Source organism: Rutilus rutilus (assembly GCF_951802725.1).
Source record: "Rutilus rutilus genome assembly, chromosome: 19".
Taxonomy (NCBI): Eukaryota; Metazoa; Chordata; class Actinopteri; order Cypriniformes; family Leuciscidae; genus Rutilus; species Rutilus rutilus.
Genome location: NC_140232.1, coordinates 24,540,880 through 24,565,047, shown reverse-complemented (window position 1 = coordinate 24,565,047; position 24,168 = coordinate 24,540,880). Strand labels below are relative to the sequence as shown.

General features: G+C 36.1%; 2 protein-coding genes across 3 annotated transcripts in view; both read left to right on the top strand.

Moving 5' to 3' along the window:
• Positions 1 to 4,553: 4,553 nt before the first annotated feature.
• dmbx2 (diencephalon/mesencephalon homeobox 2) lies at positions 4,554 to 6,953 on the top strand. Its single transcript, XM_084390227.1, has 3 exons — positions 4,554 to 4,727; positions 5,377 to 5,552; positions 6,044 to 6,953. The coding sequence occupies exons 1-3, from the start codon at positions 4,556 to 4,558 to the stop codon at positions 6,494 to 6,496; spliced, it is 801 nt and encodes a 266-aa protein (XP_084246353.1). The 5' UTR covers positions 4,554 to 4,555; the 3' UTR covers positions 6,497 to 6,953.
• Positions 6,954 to 7,964: 1,011 nt separating this feature from the next.
• csnk1g2b (casein kinase 1, gamma 2b) overlaps positions 7,965 to 24,168 on the top strand; it is a 31,397-nt gene continuing 15,193 nt past the window's right edge. For both annotated transcript variants that reach the window (XM_084390223.1, XM_084390222.1), the window contains exons 1-2: positions 7,965 to 8,172; positions 11,739 to 12,518. In XM_084390223.1, coding sequence (XP_084246349.1) covers positions 12,294 to 12,518 — 225 coding nt within the window. In that variant the 5' untranslated portion in view covers positions 7,965 to 8,172; positions 11,739 to 12,293. The remainder of the gene's footprint in view (positions 8,173 to 11,738; positions 12,519 to 24,168) is intronic.

Sequence of the window (24,168 nt, the reverse complement as noted above, 5' to 3'; positions counted from 1 at the left end):
TGTTCCAAAGATGAACGAAGGTCTTACGGGTTTGGAACGTTACACGAGGGTGTGTAATTAATGACAGAATTTTCATTTTTGGGTGAACTAACTCTTTAAAAGGGAAAAAATGCAAAGTCTAGAAATGTGCTTTTTAAAAGTTGAACTTGTTACTGCTTTTTAGCCCCAATTGCACCGCCCCACCGAATGATGTGATCGTAGTAAGCACTATATTGCGATAATCCGACCTGCTCCTAATCCCAATCCCAATCCTAACCGCACCATCACTACAGCGCATACTAGGGTCGCAGAATTCGATGGGTCTCACAATTCGGCACTACACCGGTTCACAAAGAACGTGTTTTTGCTGTTAAAATCACAAGATTGAGGTCAGTGGAATGATAAAATGCAAGGTCTAGACAGAGAGAAGGTTTTTTTCAAAGTTGAGTTTATTTTAACTTGAGTGCCGCGTTTTTAGAAAGCTGCATCATGCGCGAGACACGAGACATCATGCGTGAAGTGGAATAAAAAAATATATTCTGTGTGAATGGCCTCCTAGGGTTCTCCTCAATACCAGTTCTATTTATTTAATCATCCATCTTTTTGCTTGTCATTTTTGTGTTTATGAAAAACTGAAAAAGTTTTTTTTACAGAAAAACTCTGTAAAGAGTTTACCCTAGTCTGTCCTGTGTTTTTAATGCTGCTAATCTGTGTCTTTGTAAGTGGATCCACTAGCACACATCCTCTAAACCCCTTAAACTCTACAGACAGGGTAAACCTCCAAAGCTTGACTATTGCTGGGCACTAAGACAAATTAATGGGTTTGCATCCAATTACACCCATGTAAATAAACATCTGAATGAGAAAATTCCAGATGCATCCACCACTTTGTTGTCTCTTTAAAGCTGTCGAGTGGGTCGGGGTAAAGCCGAAACGCAATTTTAGCAGGAGATGAAAACTCAGCTCTCATTACGGGCTGAGCCGGAGTTATGAGGTGGGGATGGTGTGTGTTTGGGGTTTGGAGGGGGCATTGCACCGGGGCGGTGGTTTACGGGGAGGGGGTCACACACAACCAGCGTCTTTGTGTGGCTCTAATCCTCCCAGCCAACACAGCTTTGGCCAGGTTTCATCATGAAAGTGCCATGAAATAACTACTTTTTTTTCTTAGCAGCAAATCTCCACTAATCCCGCAGGCTGAAGAGACAAAGGCTTCTGGGCTCTGAGCTCCAAGCTTTTAATGGGGTTCAGAGGCTGCTCAGCTAAGGTTCTTCTAAATGACTTATTTTGAGAGGACACTAATACAGCTTGACAGGCAAGAACATCGCAAAGGGAGAAAAAAGCAGAGCCTTGAACACGGGGAGAAAAACTTCAGCACAATTCCACGATAGTTTGAAAGGTCAGTCAGGTGTGAAAATATCAGAAATGTGGAAAGTGTTGGTCGAGATGAGCTGTTGCCATTTGACGGCTCAAAAAAAGATATCAGAGAGACTTACAATGATATAAAGCATTAAATCTCCAAGCAGTAAAACTTTACAACTGGCTTTTGCCCACCAACAAATATTTATTTGTAAGCACTTTTTTTCTCCCGTCTATAAACTAATTTCACAGTTTTTAGACTAATGCTCAAATCATGAGGTGTAAGAAAAGATGATGAGTTGATATAAAGTATAGAAACTGTATCAGAACTTTCTTGTATTAAAATGTACAGTCTGGCCTAAAACATACGTATAAAAATCTCCACATTTAATGGTAATAAAAGTCAATTTTGACATGTTTAGTTATATGAAGGCTAGCTGTTTTATAGATTGACTACTATGATTGGCTGTTGTATATAATTACAGGAGACCGATTTGACTTAGTAAGAAAGACACAATATATATTGTACAATGTAAAAACAATTATGTTTATGAAGGCCAAAATTAGCAAATATGGACAGTATGTGAGCCGTTTACAATGTTAAAAATAAAAAGTGATATAAAGTCATGGAATATAGCTTTAATGTTTTTTTTTGTGGCTGGTATGTTCATGCATAAAGTAATCATTTAAAAAAATCGAACAATATGGATCATATTCAATATCTCTGTTACACGTGGAGAAGAGAAGATAAGTAGCCTATCCTTAACTGAACACAGCTGCTCGCACTTACATGTTCTGTTAAACAAAAAAGAGAAAAAAACATGCTTAGAAAACCAGTTACAATTTAAAGTTCAAATTTATAGACATTTTTAGAAAGAATTCATTTACCTTTTGAGCGTGTTCACATTCTGTGTAATTTAATGGCTGAGCTCTATAGAAAATCAGTAATGAGGACGCTTTGACAAATACGGGTTTGAAAAACAAAAAGGCGAGAATAAAGAACCCTAAACTCTAACACAAAGAACCATTTCAGCATAAGGATACTTCAGGATGATATGATTCTAAATAGAACTTTTACTACGTTTAAAGAACCTTTAAAGTATCATCTCAAAAGTTTAAAGTCGGTAAGATTTTTAAATGTTGAAAGTCTCTTTTGCTCAAAAAGGCTGCATCTATATAATCAAAAATACAATAACAAAAAAACAGTAATATTGTGAAATAGTACTACTGTTTTCTGCTTTAAAATATTTTAAAATGTAATTTATTCCTGTGATGGTCAGACTTCAGTGTCACATGATTCTTTTGAAATAATTCGAATATGCTGATTTGGTGCTCTTATTATCAATGTTGAAAACAGTCTTTTTGTAGAAACAGTGATCAATTTTTTCCAGGATTCTTTGATGATTAGAGAGTTCAAAAGAACAGCATTTATTTGGAATAGAAATATTTTGCAACATTAGTAATGTCTTTACTGTCACTGTGATAAATTGAACTAATCCTTGGTTAATAACTCATTTTTTAAAACCTTACTACAAATGGATTTTTTTTTTTTTTTTTTTTTTTTTTACAGTATAGTTACTATGAAATGTATTTAACAGCCAAAAGTAGAATCAAACGAATAATCAAAGTGTTTTCAAAGTGTAGCATTTCATTAATATTCCCATAGACTTTTGTAAAAATATAGAGAGATCTTATTGTGTAAATCTGCCTTTCTAATAAAGACCAGAATTCCATGACTGTCTGGATACAAACAAACAATCCTTTCCAGCAGAAAAGTGGATATAAAATTGAGCCAAATGTATGTATGTGTGTGTGTGTGTGTGCCAGTCTCATGCCAGTTTAGCCCAGCTCCTGCTTGGCTGCTGTACTGGTTCCTGTGTTGCCCTCTTGGAGACACACACACACACACACACACACACACACACACACACACCGAGGAGTGTGCAACTGCCCTGATACTCGTGGGAAACATAATCTAGCTCTCCACATGCCTCGCCTTCCTGGCCCTGAGCTGCACAGTGTCAGGATTTAGCGGAATTTACATCTCTGAACCTCCTGAGCCGCTCCCAGCCGCTCGGCTGCAGTTTTACTGAGGATGATCTGATCTGAGGTGACTGAGGTTTCAGCTGGAGCTAAACTGCTGCTTGAGCTCAATGAGAGAGGTGTTGAGAGATGGATGATGGGATAATGACAAGGAGTGAGATTCAGATCGGTTGATATGTTTGCTTCATAACCGTCTCGTTGATTTACTCCATAATTACCAGTTTTGACACCACAGACTGCAGACTTTGTTTATCCCATGTGTCTTTCATTTTATTGAGTATTTTATTCATTTTCAGATGCTAATAGCTTTAATCCTCCCTTTTTTTTTTGGAGAGGATTTGATTAGAAGGAAAGATTTCTGGAACATTTAGCCCTAAGAAATTAGCCTAATAGGCCACTTCCAGAGTGCATTCTCAAGTTGACATTTTCTGGGCAAAATATGGGTCCAGTTAGCAAAACAAACCAGTCAAGCAAACACCCCCCTTGGAGTTAATACTAACAAAAGCTGGGGAACGGCAGAGAAAGAAGGAAGAGAACAACGGACAATCAAAGGCTGTTATTTTAATCTGCCCAACCCCAGAGATTAGCCGACCACATTGTTTTAATTGTTTTAAAGGGGGGAGCGCAATGCCCGCTCATTGAAGGGGGATGCTTTGCCTAAATCTCCCCAAGTTCAATAGTTTCAAAAACTTGAGCCCCCAAAACCCCCCTTTCTCTCCCTCATCCCACTTAATCCAGGCTAATACCTTTCTTTCTATTGGCTAATGGTTGAAGGAAGCTGAAGTTAATGCCTCTTAAATAGTGGAAACTGAGCTGGAGAGAACCTAAACCGTAGTCAACGTGGAGCATTACAGGTCTGCCTTACCAAAAGAAACTTCATTGTAAGATTGTGAGGGATTTTACCAGCTCCTGTGAAATGTTTCCTTGGGATTTTAAAATCGTATGAGTAAAACAAACAGCAGTTACGCATACTTTTACAGGGTGAAACAACTGATCATTTCACAGTTCACTGGAAGTTGTAGGTAAGTGTTCATTGTTTTTGTTTTTGTACATATAGAAAATGGTTTTCTTAAACATTTTATTTTCTATTATGTTCTTTTTCTACCTGTTCCATTTTTCCATTTGCTATTTTTCATTTTAAGCGATACTCATATATTTTATCCTCTCAGTCAGCAGAATGAATTCTGTGTATTTCTGTGGACCAAGAAACGGCCAGGGGCCTTTTCCATTGCAACGCGTCAGCTCGTTGTTCCACGAGGCTCACCAGCAGATGGCGCAGCCGCACCAGCTTCATTCAGCGGCCAGCCCGGCGTCTCTGCAGACTTTCACGGTGGCGGAGCGCCTGGCAGGTGAGTTGCCGCATGGACTTTAGAGACCCGGTACCGGAATATAAATAAAGTGCAGAGCAAATGCAACATTTGTAAAAATGTAACTTCTAATTCGTAGAGCTTTTAATTACACACCCTTTACAGTAGTGTTCATATTAGGCCTATAGGCTACGCGTATCCTATTGATAAAAAATGAACTAGATGTAGGCTAGATGTGTTGGCTAACTCGGCTTAATGTCTAATAATTTGATTATATTCACGAAGACATTTAATATAAATAGAATGTAGCTTTAAATTAATATTAAAACATCTAATGTTTTTATATGCTTTATTGCTTTTTTCCCCTTTAAAAAAAATAATATCCAGCGAGGACGTCTGAAAATGCTTTTAATGTGCATGTTTGCAATTTAATATTACAGATGTTTCAATAGTACAGATATCAATATTATAGGCTACATTTATTTATTTGCTTAAACAATAGTGCACAAAGTTAAATAATAATGCTTTTTTTTTTTTACTTTGTTTATTTCCATATTCTGAATCCATTCTTCTTCTTTGTTTTATGTGGACTCACAAATTTGAGCCCAAGTATTGTCTGTTAGACAAGCCATGTTAAGTATCATGAAATGAATTGTAAACAGCTAATAGCCTGAATATCTTCTTCTTTTAGAACTCATTCTTGAGGCACGCTATGGGAACCAGCAAAAGCAGCGTCGCAGTCGCACGGCCTTCAATGTGTCCCAGTTACAAGCACTCGAAAAAGCCTTTCAGCAAACCCAATATCCAGATGTGGGGATGAGAGAGAGACTAGCAGTCTGCATCAACCTCCCAGAGGCCCGTATCCAGGTGAGACCCACAGGAACAACTGCAGTGTCCAACAAGCAGAACACGTCTAAATATTAGGTTCTTTATTGGCATTGATGGTTCCATGACAAACCTTTAACATCCATGCATTGTGTATATAAAAAAAAAATCTATAAAAACAAAAGTTGCTGCTTTAAATTTAAGCACAATAAACTTGGATGCTTAAGTAATTTCAGCTTAAATTGGATTAACTTGCATTAAAAAATGAGTTGAATCTTGTATAACATTTAAAAAAAACTTGACTTAACATATTTTGATGAGTTAATCATATGATATTTTTACAGTATGGAAGCTTAATTGCACAAAAGGTTCAAAATTTTTGTTTTTTTTTACAAAACTTTTCTCTGAAAGGAACCAAAATGGCATTTTTCAATGGCATTACTGCGAAACACCCATTTTGGAACCTTTCTTTTCAAGAGTGCAGGTTAAATGTGCTTAAAAACATCTTTGATTAACAAAACATGTTTCTTCAGGTGTGGTTCAAAAACAGACGTGCCAAATTTAGAAAAGGTCAACGCTTCACACCCCTTCCCAAAGAAGAAAGCCAAGTGCATCGCTCTGCTACTAAACAACGGAAAGAAGGGGCGAAGGACCAAGAGAAAGGCTTTAATTCAAAATCTCAATCCTCAATTAGGGAAAACAAGACCATTCCTTCCTCAGCGGACTCTATTCACCTTCATTCCCACTCCAGACTACACTCCTCTGCTGTTCTTCCATTCATTACTGGAGAACACTACCAACAACCAATGCCTCATGCACTTGGGCTGCTGTCTGCAGGTCTGCCTTTCTCTCCTACATATTTACCTATAATGCAACAGCAGCACGGCACGGCCATCAATCTTGTGCCATTGGGGAAATGCAGCAATCTCATGCTTCAGTCTGCCTGTCAATCTAAATCTGTGGTTCACCACCACCTGGACATGTAGCCGTATCATCAACCAATAAGCCACGGTCACCCTTATTAGGACATGAAGAGGGAACAGGTGTTCCTGTGTCCCCACAACATTGTAACTTTTACTCTGAGAATAATGGAAAGGTTTGGATTTGGTTCTTTTCCTGTAACTTTCATTGTTTTTGTACAAACTGGCTTATTTTGTCCACTTTCATGCTCCGTTTTGCATAGCTTAGAGCATTAAGAAAACTATTGTGTTGCACACACATATTTGAGCACTTTGTAGATTTTTATAAACTTTTGATAATTTTTTATACAAATAAACATGAAAAACACTAGAATCGGTAATATTCTGCTGTGTAGCTTCTGGGATTGCACACTTGGTTGTCATCATTTTTGTCAATGCAATAAATGATTTTGCCAAATGTGGATCATTCTGAGCATAAACAATGAAAATGTTACATTTAATTTTTAGTAAATTTTCATGTTGCTAGAGTAAATATATGACCATGATTCATTCTTTTTTTCTTATTTTTTTTTAAATGAATGAAAGCCACAGTTACCCATCACTGAACTGTTTACATACAAAACAATATTCTGATGTTAATATGAATATGGTTATATTTGGATTAAGAAAGCATCATGCAAAATGGTTTGCCGTAATGCAACAGTCTGGTTTCTATAAGTTTGAATAAGATTGCTGGCATATGCCTGTATAGATAATCTTATTTGAAAAATTCAAATAACTGAATATTCATTAATATATGTGCATGTCCAGTACAAATGTTTTTCTGAGTGATAATAGATACTCAGGCAGTTGAGAAAAGTCATTAAAAGCAACAACATTATGCAATATGTCACAACCTGTGTGCTATTGTAAGGATATGAATGATAATAATAGTTGAATCAGTTTAATAAATAAATGACAAGAGTGAGCAGTTCTAGTAGCTAGTTCCAGAAAAGAAAAACAGGAAATGTCCATAGGTTATGCAGAATATGTTCATTACATTCACATCTTATAAAAAATGATATATATCATCTATAATATATATATGTTTTATACTGTATAGGCTATATTATTATTATTTATATAGCCTATTATACAAAACATCAAATACCCTATATAAACATATTATTCAGAATAAAGGCTTACACAGAATATGGAATTTAATGGGGAAAAGAGATGCATTTTCTTTATAAAAACAAATGGTTCTGTTATCCAGTTCAGAAAAAAAACCAAAATTTTCCTCTCAGTCATTTTTTGGCATTAGACTCAACACAAAAACCAGTTTTTTTCACAGCCTTGTTATCTCTAACTTTCCCATACATTTTCCTAACACCATAGACATTTACAAATCTTAGGCCTACTTCAAATTAAATTAGTCATGACTCCAATATTTCCAGCAGTATACAACCCCTTCAACTGTTGATCCAGGCAAAACATTTGAGTTTTTCCTCCAGGTGGGGACGGTATAAACGCTGTTGCGCGCCACAGCACAGCCGCACATTCACCAATCTATCTACGCACTTTTGAGAACGTATCCACAGCAATGGGAGTGTCGGGTGACGCCGGAGCTTCGTTCACCGAAACGGTAGGCTTAAAGAGACAACAGCGAAGCCGGGCTAGTCTTTAGCGGGGAATTAAATCACTTTCCAAAGCATAAATAAAGGACCATGTCGCGGCATACTACATAGGGGACTCACAAGCAGGTAAAAACATCTTTATGTTTCCTCAAGAAAAACATTCCCTCCTCGTTTTAATCGAAAGACTGAAAGGTTCGCTGCTAGACGGCTAATGTGATGTTAGCTAAGTGGGGTTGCTAAGCTAGTTCATTTGTGGAGGATTATTGTAATGTTTGTCAAACAAGGCTTGGAGTTGTTTAGCTGGTTTGTCGGTATTTCCTTACCTTTTCGAATATGAAAGGGGATATATTTAGCTTTGGATGTGAAATGAAATACATTTCGACGTGTATTTAGTTCATATTTGACGACTCAGCTAGACAGCCACTCATTTTAAGGACGTTTTTAAGCCACTAGCCAAGAAAGGGCTGAAAGAAAATATTCCGAATGCCTTTAAAGACATATTTAATGTTTAAAGACCTGTTTAAGTATGTAATCTTTGCTAGGCCAGGATAGCAAGCTTTCTAGAATTGACACTTCATCATGAAATAAAACAATTAATGGACGGGTGATACACTTTCAGTGCCAGGATTGATATAAATATATTTTTATGTGACATTTTATACTTTGTACAACTGATTTGGAAATCTCTTCTGTCAAGGGCATCATCTGTGCAGTTTGAAAACATTAAGGTATTAAGCTCTGGTGGAAGTGAGGTTTAATTTTTCGACAGATATTACATCATGATTCACATTTTTAAATAGTTGTGCACCAATTTTGTTTGTTAAGTTATCAGGCTGGAAATGTGTCACATAGCAAAATAGAGGAGTGTTAAACAGTATCTCCCAGTTTCACGTAGATGCTAAACAAATTAGTATGGAAAATCAGACTGTGCTTAAGGAAGTTAATGACCAGGCAGCTCTCTTTCTCACTCTTTTGTCTCTCAAGCCCAAATCAACACCACACAAAGCCTTGTGCATCAACACAAAAGTAGATTTATGGCACCAGCTTCTCTCTTTTGCCCATCTGAGAAAGTAGAAGTAGATGTCTTGGTTTTTACGCAGCCTCTAACACTTGCTTGCTTCCTGTTTGAAAGCTAAAACAGCTGAACTGTGCTGCCTAATATGTTATGCTGAAACCTGGTTTGTTTTCTCTTGATATTTGATCAGATAAGCAGAAATAAGTTGTTAGCTGGCTTGTCCTGTTGTCTTGTAGGCAGAGCAACTCAAAACAGCTGTGAACACTAACTTGGCAACCATTATTAGTCAGGCAGTCTTAATTCCAGATTATGCGGCATTACAGTAATCATTTTGGCTTTATCTAATGCACTTTTGTATCAGGTGTTTTTTAGACGATGTTCCTGTGTTATCTGTGAGATTCATCTGTTAATCTGTTATAAATCTTTCTCTAAATATGAAATGAAATATTTAGTTATGGCCTACTCTGCAATGTGTTTCTTTGTTGAACTTCCTTCAAGCATTGATAAGTCGTTTCTAATCTAAGTAGTAGATGGAAACATGCCCTATAATCAGTACTTATACACTAGTTCTTGCCCACAGATCTTGTAATTACATCTGATCCCTATCTGACTGTTGTGATCCCTAACTGACTTGTGGCATGGTTTTCCATTTCGCCCTTGTAGAGCTTGTAATCAGCATTTTTATGGTACCGTGTGGGGTAGTGACCAGCAGACCATCGAAAGACATGATAGACTGCCAGTCCTGATCCGGCTGAATGCATTATGTGCCACGGTGTATGACTGAACGAGGCTGTTGCTTGCTTTACTTGAGGTTATTCACATTTTCAGGCTGTAGTTTAAGAACAGTATGTAAGTTACATAATCTTACATAACCCTCTGTTTATTATTCACCTTTATGTAGCTTCTACAGTGGGCAATTAAGATAAAGTGTTTGTTATAATGATTGATTTCATATTGAGAATTGATGTATACAAATTCAGTCCCTTTCATAAAGCAGTGTCCAGCACCCCCTTTAACTGTTATGAAAGCTAAGCCGGCAGGATTGGTGATGCATTTATTTTGCTGAATGACAGGGCATAATTTTTCATAATTCTTTTTTGCTCAGGCTAAAGTATTATTATTTCCTCAGACTAGAAAAATGAGCCGTGCATTAATAATCTAATGCATTGAAGCTCTGATGCGTTTGTCACTTGCTGTACAAACAGTGCCTTGGATGTTGAAATTAAGTAGTGAAAATCCCTCCCAAGTGTTAAAGATGTTTTTTTTTTTTTTTTTTGCTGAGCTGATTGTATATTGCTCATCAGCTCTGGTATCCTTTTACAGCCAGTCAGGCAGCCATTGATCGTTTTAAGTGCATTTTCTGAAGGAAAGCATGACAGTCTTTCCAATAGTTCTTGCATTACCTGCTCCTGAGTTTCTTTTCCATTTACATTAACATCAGTGCTGACCCTGGATGGGAGAGGGGGTTGGTGTGCAGCAGAGATCTCTGACCTTCTCCACCGCTTCCCCTCTCCATTATCAACCACACAGGTGTCGTCAAAATTCCTGTTGGAATTGGAAACTGATACGGGCACTGTTAGGCTTGTAATTCTCAACCGTTCTGTTCTCCACACTTTGAAAAAAATCCCATGCCTTGGAGGCAGACCAGCAAAATCTGTTAGTGTAGTGTCATAAACTCACTGGCTCTTGTTTCTTAGATTGCCAAAACTGTGACTGAGTGATTCTTACTTCTTCTCTAAATTAACATCCATTTGTTTCTCTTCATCCAGTGAGGATGCATTCGCATCATGTCTAGCATGCAATACTTTGTCTCTTGCTATTATTGATTAGGTTTATTGGACCTTGAGGTAATCTGAAAATGGATTCCATGCACATTGAGGATCAGGATTATTGTCTGTGCTTTATAATATCCTGTCATGCCTCTGTCCATCATCATGTTTCATGTTTATTTTTCTAACGGAGGACTCGCTTTAAAAATACTTTGAAAAACTCAGAATTTCTATCAAAATATTAAACTGAAAATTTTTGCAGACTTATAATATTTTAAGAAGTTGAATTGTAGCCTATAATTTTATTTATCTTGCCATGAATATTGCCTTTGATGCTGATATGGCAGTAAAAGAGAGTTAATTCGTTAAAAATACATGGTTATAGTATAGTGAAGGACTCATTTTAAAATGCATAAATATTAAGATTTCTGCCAAATAGTAAAGTGAGATTTTTGTGTATTTGTTATTGTAATGTTATAAGATGTTGAATTATATATTATGTTGTTGTTATTATTTCCCCCATGAATAGGCCTGTAGCCTTTGATGTTCATATGGCAATACAATTAATTTATTGCATGGTCATTCAGGATTAGTATCTGTGTTTTAAAGTTCACTTTAAAATTGCATGGAAAACTTTAGAATTTGAACTGTACAATTTTATATTGTTTTATGTTTAAATGTATTTTATTGATGCTGATATGGAAATATTTTCTTTGATGCTGATATGGAAATAAAAATGTATTAATTAGTTAAAAATGCATGGTCATTCAAATTTAACATATAGTAGGAGCAAAAACATGAAATAATGCTCTGTTTGAAGTTTAATGACTGGTATATTAAGAATGTGCATGATTGATTAATTTATTGATACTAATTTGTACTCTACTTCTCTTTTCAATGTCTTTCAGGTATCCAGAGAAAGTCGGACTAAACTGCTCGAACCTGTTACTCCTGGTTCTGTCTGAGTCTGCTTATAGCAGTGTTAGAACATGAAGAATGTTCACAGTATTATCCAAGACTGACTTCAAGGAAACCATGAGGAGCACAAGGGGACGTTCACTTGTTTGGTGCCACTAGCAGGAATAGTGTATGTCAGTGTTCAGGAGCGTGTGTGGGTGGATGTGTGAGTGTGTGCATGTGCGTCTGTATGTGTGCGAATGCTAGCATAACCTGCCTGCTTCAGGCAGTGACATGCTACTCTAAGGGCAACTGCACAGTAAAGGAGTCCCATCCACCGAAGGATTAATGCAAGGACGGCACTTTCGGTGATACCCACCACGTCTGCAGAAGACATCGGTTTCTGCTCCTCAATAATCACCTATAGTATATAGATACTTTTTAACCCCTTCACTCGTTTGGTCTTCTCTCCATCATCCCCACACGTTCCCTGGGGGTTGTTTTGAAACTTCTCTGTTTTGCATGGCAGGGGAGTAACCGTGGAGAGGCCAGGGTATCACAAGCTTATGGATTTTGAGAAGAGAGGTGGAAAGGTAGAGACAGAGGAAGGGAAAAGGATGTCGAAAGCAACTGGTAGTAGGACTGTACATGGAGGCCGGGGAACGACCAACTCTGGGGTCCTCATGGTCGGCCCTAACTTCAGAGTTGGGAAGAAGATTGGCTGTGGAAACTTCGGTGAACTACGGCTCGGGAAAAACCTATACACAAATGAATATGTGGCCATCAAATTGGTGAGTGCTGTTGTGAAAAACCACATATTCCCTATATTTATGGGTATTTTATAATATTTTTACATTTTACAGATGTTTTCTTTTTAATGTAAAGCAAGAATTCATCTTAAATAGCCTTTTTGCTTCTGATTCTGCTTTTGATTCATTATGACTGTTTAAATATTACGCTAGGCAAGATTATTTATTGGACTTTGAGTTTTGCCTCTAGACATTCATATTTAAGGTTCATGTAACTCTGTAATTACAATGGGTAGACCCTATTTTAAAAAGGTATGCTTTGCAATGCACATCCACAGCATCCTGGTAATGCACTGTTGATCAGTTGGTCCTCACACATTGTTACAAGTTATTTTTATGTAGCTAGTGTAACTTTAGAAAACCGATTTGTGTAATAGCTAATGAGGAAAGCACACAGACAGTCTCTGTTCAACTTTCAGAATGTGCAATAAATCATTATGACTGTTTGTTTGACGTTTACTCGATTTTTATTTCCTCTTAATGAGCAAATAAGACGTGTATTGATGGGTGGCATTATGGAGTTTTCATTTGCGAGAAAGATGATACCAATTATATTTTACGTTTTGCTAACTTTGGCTGGCTGTCAATGTAACGTAGAAAGTCTTTTCTCCATGCAGAGAGGGAAATGGAAGTTAACCTAAAGTACGTTTTGGGCTGTTTCTGGGCCACTACGATAAATGCGAGCGAGTTTAGGGCTTCGCTTCTAAACAGGCAGACCGTTTATCCGTATGACACAGTAAAGTATTGACTGACCTTGTGGTGAGTGATCGTTATGACGTAACTCACACTCTCTGTGGGCTCAAATTGGCCTCTAAAACATGAGTAAACATGACAAGGTCCTTTGAGGAAATGGGTGTCCAAAATCCATTTTTTATCACAGGAGCGCTTCTCTTAGATGTGAGAAGAGATTTTGCTGCCCCGGGGACTATCACAGAGAACTGGATTTCTTCAAATTTTCATTGACGTCATGTCAGAGGAGCTTCTGATGTGTTCAAGTCATGCTACACCCAAACAGAAGCTCAAAGTCCAGTGCTATTTAAAGTCCATGTTGTGTTTTATTATTTGATGGGAGTTTTATAGGGATCATTTTAAGCTGTTGATGGGAGGTCTTCTGTTCTGGGAAATGGCCGTCAAGTAACTTGGCACCATGTGAAAGGGATTGTCATAGATAGTGTGTGCACACTTAGTCGCCCTCCTCCCCGGATCCTCCAGTGAAGGATATGATTATCTTTGCATTAGTAACGTCAAAGGCTTCATTATCTTTGCATTGTTGCCTATCAAAGTGCTTTTTAACCGCTCAATATGAAGTCAAGCACTGTAATTTTAGTGCTAAAATTATTTAGTATGATGATGCACCCATGCCACTGCATTTCTCTCCACTGTTCCGGCTGTAATATGGCTTGAATAGGGCTGCTCAGTCAGTATAGCTAATAAAAAAAAAGCTCAATAGTTTTAAGCCTTTTAATGATTAGTTTATTTAATTATGCCTTTACTCACTCATACACATAAAGTAGTAGAATCAAGTTGTTGAATGTAATCACTAAAACAGTAAAACTAATTTCCCTTCTAAAAACTGTAGGCCTATACACTTTTTCAATTCAGGGTCTTGTTTGAATCCGATGGATTGTAAGTTTTTAAACAGTCATAACGTAATATTTTTCAGCTAAAACACTATTGTATCTAATCAGTAACTTCTCATTGAGTGAATGCACAAAAAATGTTTTAAAGGTTTGAATGTAACCATGTTTTTACCTTACTATTACTTCATTTACCCCCTTTTTATTAATTAAAAAAATTAATTGAGATTCTTTTTCAAGAATGACAGCAAAAAGCAGTGAAAATATATTTTTTATCAATATTTTAGATATATTTTATTTTAATATATCATATAATATGATAATTACCAGTATGAACTCCATTGACTTTAATGGATTTAATTAAATTTATTTGAAAATTCTAACTCACTCAAAACAGTCTATTATGAATTAATGAAACCTACATATTCTTTTTCTAACAAACCAAAACATCAATATTACTCAATGTTTTCATACAAAATATAGGCTAGCCTATTAATTTTAATTGCATAAACTTTAACTTTCATATGAAAAAATTATAATGATAAACAACCTGCGTATCCTTTTCATGTTGCAATGGTTCATTATTCTTTTCTTCTTATTCTTTTCCAAACCGTGATTTAAAAAAATTCAGGATTATTTTGGTGAATAGAAAGTTCAAAACAGAATTTATACGAAACGCTTTTTTTAATAATGTAAAAGACTTTACTGTCACCTTTGATAAATTTAAAGGGATAGTTCACCCAAAAATGAAAATTCTTGAATCATTTAATCATCTAAGTTGTTCCAAACTGGTATGAATTCCATAAAAGAAGATATTTTCATGAATATATGGGTAACCAAACAGTTGATGGGCCCCAGTGACTTTCATATTATGGAAAAAAAAAAATACTATGGAAGTCAATGGGGTACATCAGCTGTATGGTTACTGACATTCTTCACAATATCTTCTTTTGTGTTCAGCTGGGTGAACTATCCCTTTAAATTGATCAAAAATGATATTTAATGCAAGTATTAATTTCTTTAAAAAAATTTTTTTTTATTTTGATATTTCTGATATTTGTCTACTGAAGCAACCACGAGCAGAATGTTGCATTTTACGGAGCACCAAAACCTCAAGACACCAACAGTCCTCACCAGCTGCCTTCGGCTTATGTAATGAGTATACCACAAGTTTGTGCTGCCAGTTAAACATTCTCATGGCACACATTTGATATAAGTTGCAAATTAACTGCCTTAATTTTTGATATTTGCTGCTGCAGGTTGAGGATTAGCATGAAGCCCTCCTGCTGAGCTTATAGTCTTGGACAAATACATGTTTGTTTGTTTTTAAATTTAACATAACCAACATTGATCAAATGCGTTGCCAATTGATAAGCGCTGAAAGGTTTCTAGAGTTTCTTTTTAGCTTGTATAGCCTAGTTTGTATATTTATTTATTTATTTAGGCACATCTGCACCTGGAGCAAAGGTGAACTCCTGTGTCACTGTTTCCTAACATTTGAGAAAGAAAAGAGCCCAAAGTCAGGCTCTGCCCTCTGATGAAATAAATTACTAGAACAGCAAGAGTGGGAGAAGAAAAAAAAGAAAGGAGGAGAGTTGGTGGAACAACAGTAGTTGGAAAGAGAATAAAGCTGATGAAAGGTTCTCTTTGTTCCCTGGTTCTTGTCGACACAGTGCTCCAGTCAGTCCATACTGAGAGGCTCACGAGGGACCCAGAACAGAGCGGAGGAGTGGAAACACCACATAGTTTCTCTCTCTTTCTCATACACACTTGTGCTGGGGATTCCAGTTGTGTAATACATGTATGACAGCTTCCAAACAGCTTTTGTAGTAATACAAGAGCTCTGGCTTGTTTGGCCAGACATGTGTCCACAGATCTCGGTGTGTGATTTCTCTTTCTTTCTGCAATTGGAGTCCAGAGCCCCCACCCATATACAGTCTCCTTCATTCTGCATTCTCATTCATCTATTTATCATTCAAGACTGGAAGCTTGGGGATGTGAGAAATGGGCATGTTAGCAGGAGGACCTAATAAATTGGCACAATCTCTAGGCAAGAAGTTTAGTTTTGTCATGGTGTCCATTAGCACTTGCTTAATAATTAAGCGCTAGATCTCTATTGCAGTGATTGACAGCTTCCGTCACATGATTGAAAGTAGCCAAGCTGCTCATAGAGAGTGTAACTCGCAGCTGAATGAGATATTCATCCAGCTAGGTGTATGACCAAAGTGTTATATTACAGTGTATGTAATTTTATATCATGACAAGGCCATTGCAGCCCTCTATACTCAAGCTATACTTCTTCAAGCAATTATTTTTTACTCGCCGGACTTTTTACATGGTATGCAAGAACAATGCAATGGATAAGAAATCTTTATAAATATAAAATATACATTTAAAACGTTATTGAAGTTAAACGGTCTGTAATAAAATCAGGACCAATAATCCAACTACAAGCAATACCACAAATAAACACAATAGATCATAGATGCAAATGGAATAAACAGTGCTGTCAGGTTTCAGGTAGATAACACTGCATAATTGTCACTGTATAAATTAAATATTGATTAATCCTTATTACAAAAGGTATTCAGTCAAGAGCAGCAGGAATATTTAGCTATTTCGGATATTTTACTTAAAGACATAATGCACAATCCAATATACTGATACTGTTACACGTGTTGTCTATCTCGACTCTTTACGTTCACTTAAGTCATAACTGACTGTTTACTAGGATATTCGCCAAGACAGACAGGTTGACAATTTTGTGTGAAATTGTCAGTTCAAGCGCAAGAAGACGTGAAAGAGAACCCAGTTCAGTATTTGTGTGCTGTCATAAATTATAACATGATACTGTATATGACAGTCCCTATCAGAGTTATTAAAGCAATGCTGTTTGAGCTGAAGCTAAAGATGACCACCAGTAAGCTGAAGCGCTTTACTTCTGCGTTTATTAACTTGACCAATGCATATACACAAAATAAATATAATATTGCAACTTAAAATTGGACAGAATGCACATGCGAACTGCGCTAGTCATGAATGTCTAACTCTTATGTGGATGCGCTTACACAGCTTTAATATATTATTTGCTCTTTGATTTCTAGCATTTCAATCATGGATGTATCATGAAAGATTCTGCAATGAGTTGTCTGTAATGTCCTGACAGCAAGCAGAAGATTGATTTAATCAGAGTAGATTAGGCCCGTCACATCTGCTCCTCAACTGCAGTGTGAATGACGGCCTGCTCTGGAATCCTCTCTCATTTCCCTCGGGCTGCTCGCACTAGTGACAGTGGTACCAGTCCGTGTATGAAGCTCTGCTGTTAGACCCCTGCAGCTGTTCTCCCTCCATCTGGGACTCTGAAATCTGATCTGAAATCGAGGGGTTGAAGGAGGTGGACACAGACCAGCTGTTTCTGTCTTCTCCAGACTCCTCGACACCTTTGCCCATAATTACTTCAGACTGACTATAGTATCATGCACTTCCGTTCGCTTCAAGTATTTGAGATAGAAACATATAATTTTGGTATTTGTACCAAATTATTTTTTAATTTGATATGAGTTTTACCTATTTGCTTTCTTAATATTTTTGTTATTGTGCGAGGGTCATCAGTGCATGTTAGTCTAAAGATTTTTTTTAAATTTTATATAATAGTTTGTCAAAATGTACTTTCTAAGCTTTTGAAATGAGTTTTCTGCTGATAAATATTAACGGAGACTGCATTGTATTATTAACCTTTAATATCATCATGATCCAAACAAATCTATATTGATAAAAATAATGTATTTTCTATTGAAACGGTTTTGCAAAGAAAGCAAAAATCAAATTATGGAAGTGAAATGTTTAATTTTGTCTTTAATTGCTGACTTCACAAGCAGAGTTGCAGTGTCTCTTCTCAAAAAATACTTATTTTGCAACTTAAATAATTAGTAGAATTAGTGTAGGGCCGACTAGTCAATTATTTAGATTCGTTCTTTTTTTTCCTCACTGACTTGTTTTTGAGAATAAGTAGTTTTGTGCAAACTCTGATAAGATTTGGCAAGAGTGTCATGAAACATTACTGGGAAATAATGTGCAGACTGTATATATTCATAGCATTCTTATTCTGAGGGCTGCTGGCTGTGCAAACTTCCTTCTTCAACCCATGTCAGCAATTATAATGTATCCCCACCTGGCCTTTCTAACACCTCATCAGAACATACATAAATACACAATTGGCATTGCAGATGCTCCTTGGGGCCCAGACGTGCTAGTTAATTTAGTTTGCTGGCACATTTTGTCAATTCTGCTTTTGGACCTCCTCAAGCGTCTCCTGCTTGAATTCTTTACTTTTTGAGTCCACAAGATATAATTTCAGAGTTACCAATTTATTCCAGAAGATTAGCTCCTTGAAAATGTCAACATATGCAAACATTGAGGCTGGTTACCAGAGCACAGATTACATGTAATCTCTGTCTTGAAGGTCATTATGGGGACAATCTCACAAATGATAGGGTGTTTCAGAGCAATAGATGACCTAACTCCTGTGAAATCACTCCTCTGTGCAGTGTTAACCTGTTTAATCTTTGAAATAAGAAAATATATTTTTAACGTGACATCCTGCAAATATACTCTTTGGAAGGTTAATAGACCCCAATTTCAAGAGCCATCACCTATTATTGGCTAATAGCTAAAAGATAATGTATTGGGCTGTCAGTAACGATTATTTTGGTAATTGAGTAATCGGATATATTTTTTGTGCTAATAAAAATAGGCCTAAGTGTATTTTAAAATGACTTGAAATACATAACAACAATAACAACAGTGTAAAACGAAACGCTATTAAACACGATGCGCACCAGACTTTATATGCTTTACCAAATGCATGTTATTGGAAACCCAAACAATCCCAATACTTAAGAGACTGAGTTTGTGTGGAGCTGCATTTACTGTGAACGGAGACACATGTAACAAATGTAATTAAGGGTAGGGTATGCAATGTTGTTCATAAACTCTCTGTTGAAACTCTCTACACATCCTGATAGCAATCAATAATAGAAGTGGTCTAAATATTTAAAAATGTACATAAATCTTCAAGGGGTGTAACAATACACTCATGTCTCGAATCTCTCGATACAAATTGTGATGCTGAACTCTCGATACGATACTATCGCGAGAGTTTTATTTTATTATTATTACTTTATCATTTTCAAGACCCCAAAATACTCACCCATTGCATTATTATACAATATATTGAACATTATTTATATATATTAGGGCTGAACGATATTCTGTTTTAACATCGACATCGCGATGTGCGAATGAGCGATAGTCACATCGCCGGAACATGCGATGTGAAGGGTAACGTTAGTAGCACACAGTAAACACGAGATTGTTGTATGGCTTTTTGCTGGGGTGACATACGCGTTCCGCGTGCCTGCACAGTGATTGGTTCGCTGTGCCGCAGCTCACCGCTCACAGCCAACATTCACTGGCAATCCTATAGCTAAAAATGCGCTATGAAGAGGATCCGCCGCAAAAAAGTCAAAATCAGCTATTTGGGACTAGCCTATTTCGTCTACAAAAAGGAGGATGTTGACCAAAAAGAGGTAGGCTACTTTGCTGGAGTGTTATAAAGTTGTGGATGTTTTTTTTTTTTTAAAGTCGTTTATTTTTCGTGTTCACATTTATGAGGAAAAAACAATGTTATTAAGGACGCGACCGTTATGAAAGCGGCAGTAAAAGACTGCTTTAAAACTTTCACAGATACCTCAAACAGAAAGCACAAAGCCTTTCTTTAAAATGAATTTCGTTTCGTATTAATTGTATCTTAATTTTAATCAGTGTTTCATTATCCAATTTCCTGGATTTAATAAATAAATATTAAATAGCCTATAGCAGCCAGCGCCTGAACTGGAGATTATAAGCTATCATCCATGAACCGCAACTCAGCATAAAAGGTAGCCTACTCGCCTCACACACCTAATAATAATAATAATAATAATAATAATAATAATAAAAAAATAGAAATATTACTATTATCTACAGAAATCTCTACTTTTAAACAGAACCATTAAAAAAAAAAAAAAAAAAGCCTAATCTGTATGAAAAGTGCATTTCTCCCGATCACTGCTGCGAAGATCGCGAGTCAGTATTGTCAACTTAATCTTTACAGAAAACACTTGTTTATTAATAAACAATTAAAATGTCACATCGCAATATTTTGCATATTATTAATCATTACTTTTGCTGGTTATAGGTGCCGTTTACATGAACGCGTCACTGAATCATATATATTTTTATATATATATATATATATATATATATATATATAGTATAGTTTAAATGTAGTAATATCATCTTATCTTATCTAATATCATCTTGCGATCTAATGCTTTCAAAGCTAACTTGTTAATGCTAGCCTCTCTGAAATTCCCTACCCTACCTTTAATTAAAGCGCATATAGAGGCTATTAATCCCGCAGTGCAAATATTTAATTTAATCGCAGCGTTTGTGAATTCACAATAGCACTATGCTATGTTATGATTTTTAAATTGTTTTAATATATACCGTGCAGCCTTAGAAAACAGTCTAATAATGCAGGTCATGAATTCTCATTCCGTATTTATTTTTTATTGAGGACTAATGACAGCCCTAATAATGTGCATTGCTTTATTCATCATAATACATCTCTCATTGAATGTATTTTTTTTTATTTTTTTTTTAAGTAATGCCTGTAGCCAGTGATACATTATCCTACATGTTAAGATGTACTAAAGTCCTCTAATGGAGCCGATGATATCATCGATTACAACTGACTGACAAGGATTAACACTGTTCAGCCTCTCACAGTCATTTTTTGGATTACATGTTTCATAATGGAATGGGTGTAAAGGCACAGAACGTCACATTAAAATGAGATCATGGACTCTTGAATTATTTCTGCGCAGTGGATTTATCATCTCTTGAGCTTTTTAATGACGTTAAAGCTTCAGTTTGTAGAAGTGCTTTTCGTGGTTGTCCCCTCTCGCTTGCCTACAGTTAACTCATTTGGGGAGACATACATACTTAAAGCTCAGGCAGTTGGAAAGTCGGAGAGGAAATGATACTGACCCGTTGATGTCATCGGTTACAGTACATAGATGGGCTGTATATTATATAATAATATAATCAAGTGTGGGTGAAATAATAAATAGTGGAATAAGTCTAAAACGGAGTCAACATGGAATAAAATGTGACCTGTTTATTTAATTACTTGTTTCTGTTCTTATTATGAATGTAATTAAAGTATTTTTAGTTAATGTCATCTCGCCCTCTTATTTTTCAATCACTCCTATCCTTTTAATATAGTAGCGACTACGATTCAATCAATTCCTGAAAAATAAAATAAATTTTTTGATTGAATATCCTATTTCTCTTCTTCTCTACTTTAAAATTTCACGTTTAATTCAATGTGTTACTTTCTTTGTAATTATTTACGAGATTGACTTTTACTTTACTGCAGTACTGTTTAAATACTGTGTAATACTGTGTATTTGTTGGTTGAATTAGCATATACAAACACTTATATTTCCTACCTTTATTTGACTTCCATTTTCAATTTAGTTTTGAATAGAGTAGTTTTGTTGTTATTTGTTTGCACTCTGAGCATTTTCCTCCTAATATTTCCTACTAATATAATGCTCTTTGGGCATGTCTGTGGTTTTGGGTGGAGCTGTCCATTGGTGTTGGGACAGGGCCCTGAATTCTTGTATTTGCACAAGGCACTGTGCTCACATTAGGAACCTGTGCCAATGCCTTGGGCATCCTGTTTATAGCAGTGATTCATGATGACTCTCATTTGCATGAACAGTAACTGTGTGTCAAAAGTTTGCATGGAATTCGCGAACTGCTTCAGATCATTTCCATCTCATTACATAGAAAACTGAAGGTGAGGGCCTTTAGAATCTGTGTGAGGACATTCTCAGAGATTTGAATACATCATGGCTAGTCACTCATGATTGATTGATGGATTAATATTAAGATGCTTAAAGAGAGAGTTCAAAATTCGGTCATAATTTACTCGCCCTCAATTTGTTCCAAACCTGTATACATTTCTTTCTTCTGCTGAACATAAAATAAGTTATTTAAAAGACAATGGGTAACCAAAATGGTTATGGGCACCATTGACTTCCATAGTTTGAAAAAAAAAAAAATACTATGGAAGTCAATGTCAACAACATCAACTGTTTGGTTACCGACAAAGAAATGTATACTGGTTTGGAACAACATGAGGGTTAGTAAATTAAGACAGTATTTTCATTTTTGGGTGAATTATCCCTTTAATGTTTCATTTCAAGCTTCTTTAGATGTTTATCGCATGCTTACATCTTTGAGTTATATCAATATTTTTTTTCTTCACTTCCCTTTAACTGAGAGATTTGGATGGACTTTCTGGTTTGCCTAATCTGTCCGATCCCTTCATATTCTTCCTGGAAAGAGCCGTGTTTGTGTGACCACGGTTACATCACAGCTCAACAGATGCAGCTCTGCCCCTGCTGTGTCTGCTCGTTTTCTGAGCAAGTAACATGAGCTGGATTGAACCATTAGAATCCAGAGCACAGAGTCCATTACTACTCTACTGATTTTACTTTCCAAATCCACAGTAAGCCTTTTTAAAGAGAACTTTTATTGCATTAAATTGTTCAAAAGTAACAGTAAAGGCATTTTTAATGTTACAAAAGATTTCTATTTCAATCAAATGTTGTTTTGAACTTTCTATTCGTCAAAGAATCCTGAAAAAAAAAAGAAAAGAAGCAGTTTTCCAGATATATCTCTCTATAAATTACAGAAACGTCTGTCTGTGTGTCTGTCTGTCTGTCTGTCTGTGTGTCTGTTAACCGCATATCTCTCGAACCGTTGGTCCGATGGATTTCAAATTCGACAGGTGTCTTGCCACGGGCACGAGTAAGTGCAGTGCCAAGTTTGACGTTGTTTGGATGAGAAATGCAAAAGATATCGTTAAATATATCATTTTTATAAGGTTGTGGTTTAAAAATAAACAATCTGACATTAGAGGGTTGTATCGGTCAAAGAAGCCCCAAGAAGATTGTGGTTTAAAAATAAACATTCTGACAATCTGTCAGCTACACTGTTTACTTCTGAATATTATAGTTTGGTTCCAGAACGTGATAAATACATTTTGATTAATTTGAGTAAAAATGTGTTTTCTTTACCAAGAAACCAACAATTACTAAAAACACAAACAAAAACTGATTTTGCACAGGCACTTTGCACTGCTCCCTGAATCGACACGCTTATTCATTTGTGGATGTTAACTGAATCTGTAAGTCAGCTATGCTGTTTACTTCTGAATATTATATTTCATTCTGCTGCGCTTTTATCGCTACTGTGTAATAGTAGCCTATGCTATTCACCAACTAAACATATCCTTTTCAGTGCGTTCACAGTCTCTTTCACGGGCATCATTTGTAGTTGCCTTTTCACAAACTATTTGCTCAAGCATAGCGTTTTCTCGGAGTTCACTGTGTGCTTTCTACCATGCACAAATAAAAATGTCACTGAACTTTTGCTGTGTAATTGTAACAATGAGTACTCAATCACACCAAACCAACAATTACTAAAAACACACACAAAAACTGATTTTGCACGGGCATTTTGCACTAGTTAGAATGATTTCTGAAGGATCCTGTAACACTGAAGACTTAAGTTAAGGTTGCTGCAAATTCAGCTTTCTCTTCACAGGAATAAATTACATTTTAAATTAAAATATTATATTATATTATATCATATTATATATTAATCAGAGAGAAATTAATTTAGACAAAATTAAATATTTAAAAATGATTTATAAAATGATATCATATCAAGCATCAACGTTACTTGATTTTTTTTAATTTTTTTTTTTATTTTTTTTAGATGTTTTTCATTCAAATGAACTTACAGTAAACTAATTGGATAGGAATACCACATGGAGCTACCTGGGGTTAGGGGTAGCCGAAATGACCAAAACTTATTTCACTTAAGTCATAACTGGCTGTTTACATCATGAATATTCTACACAATGGGCGTTTTGG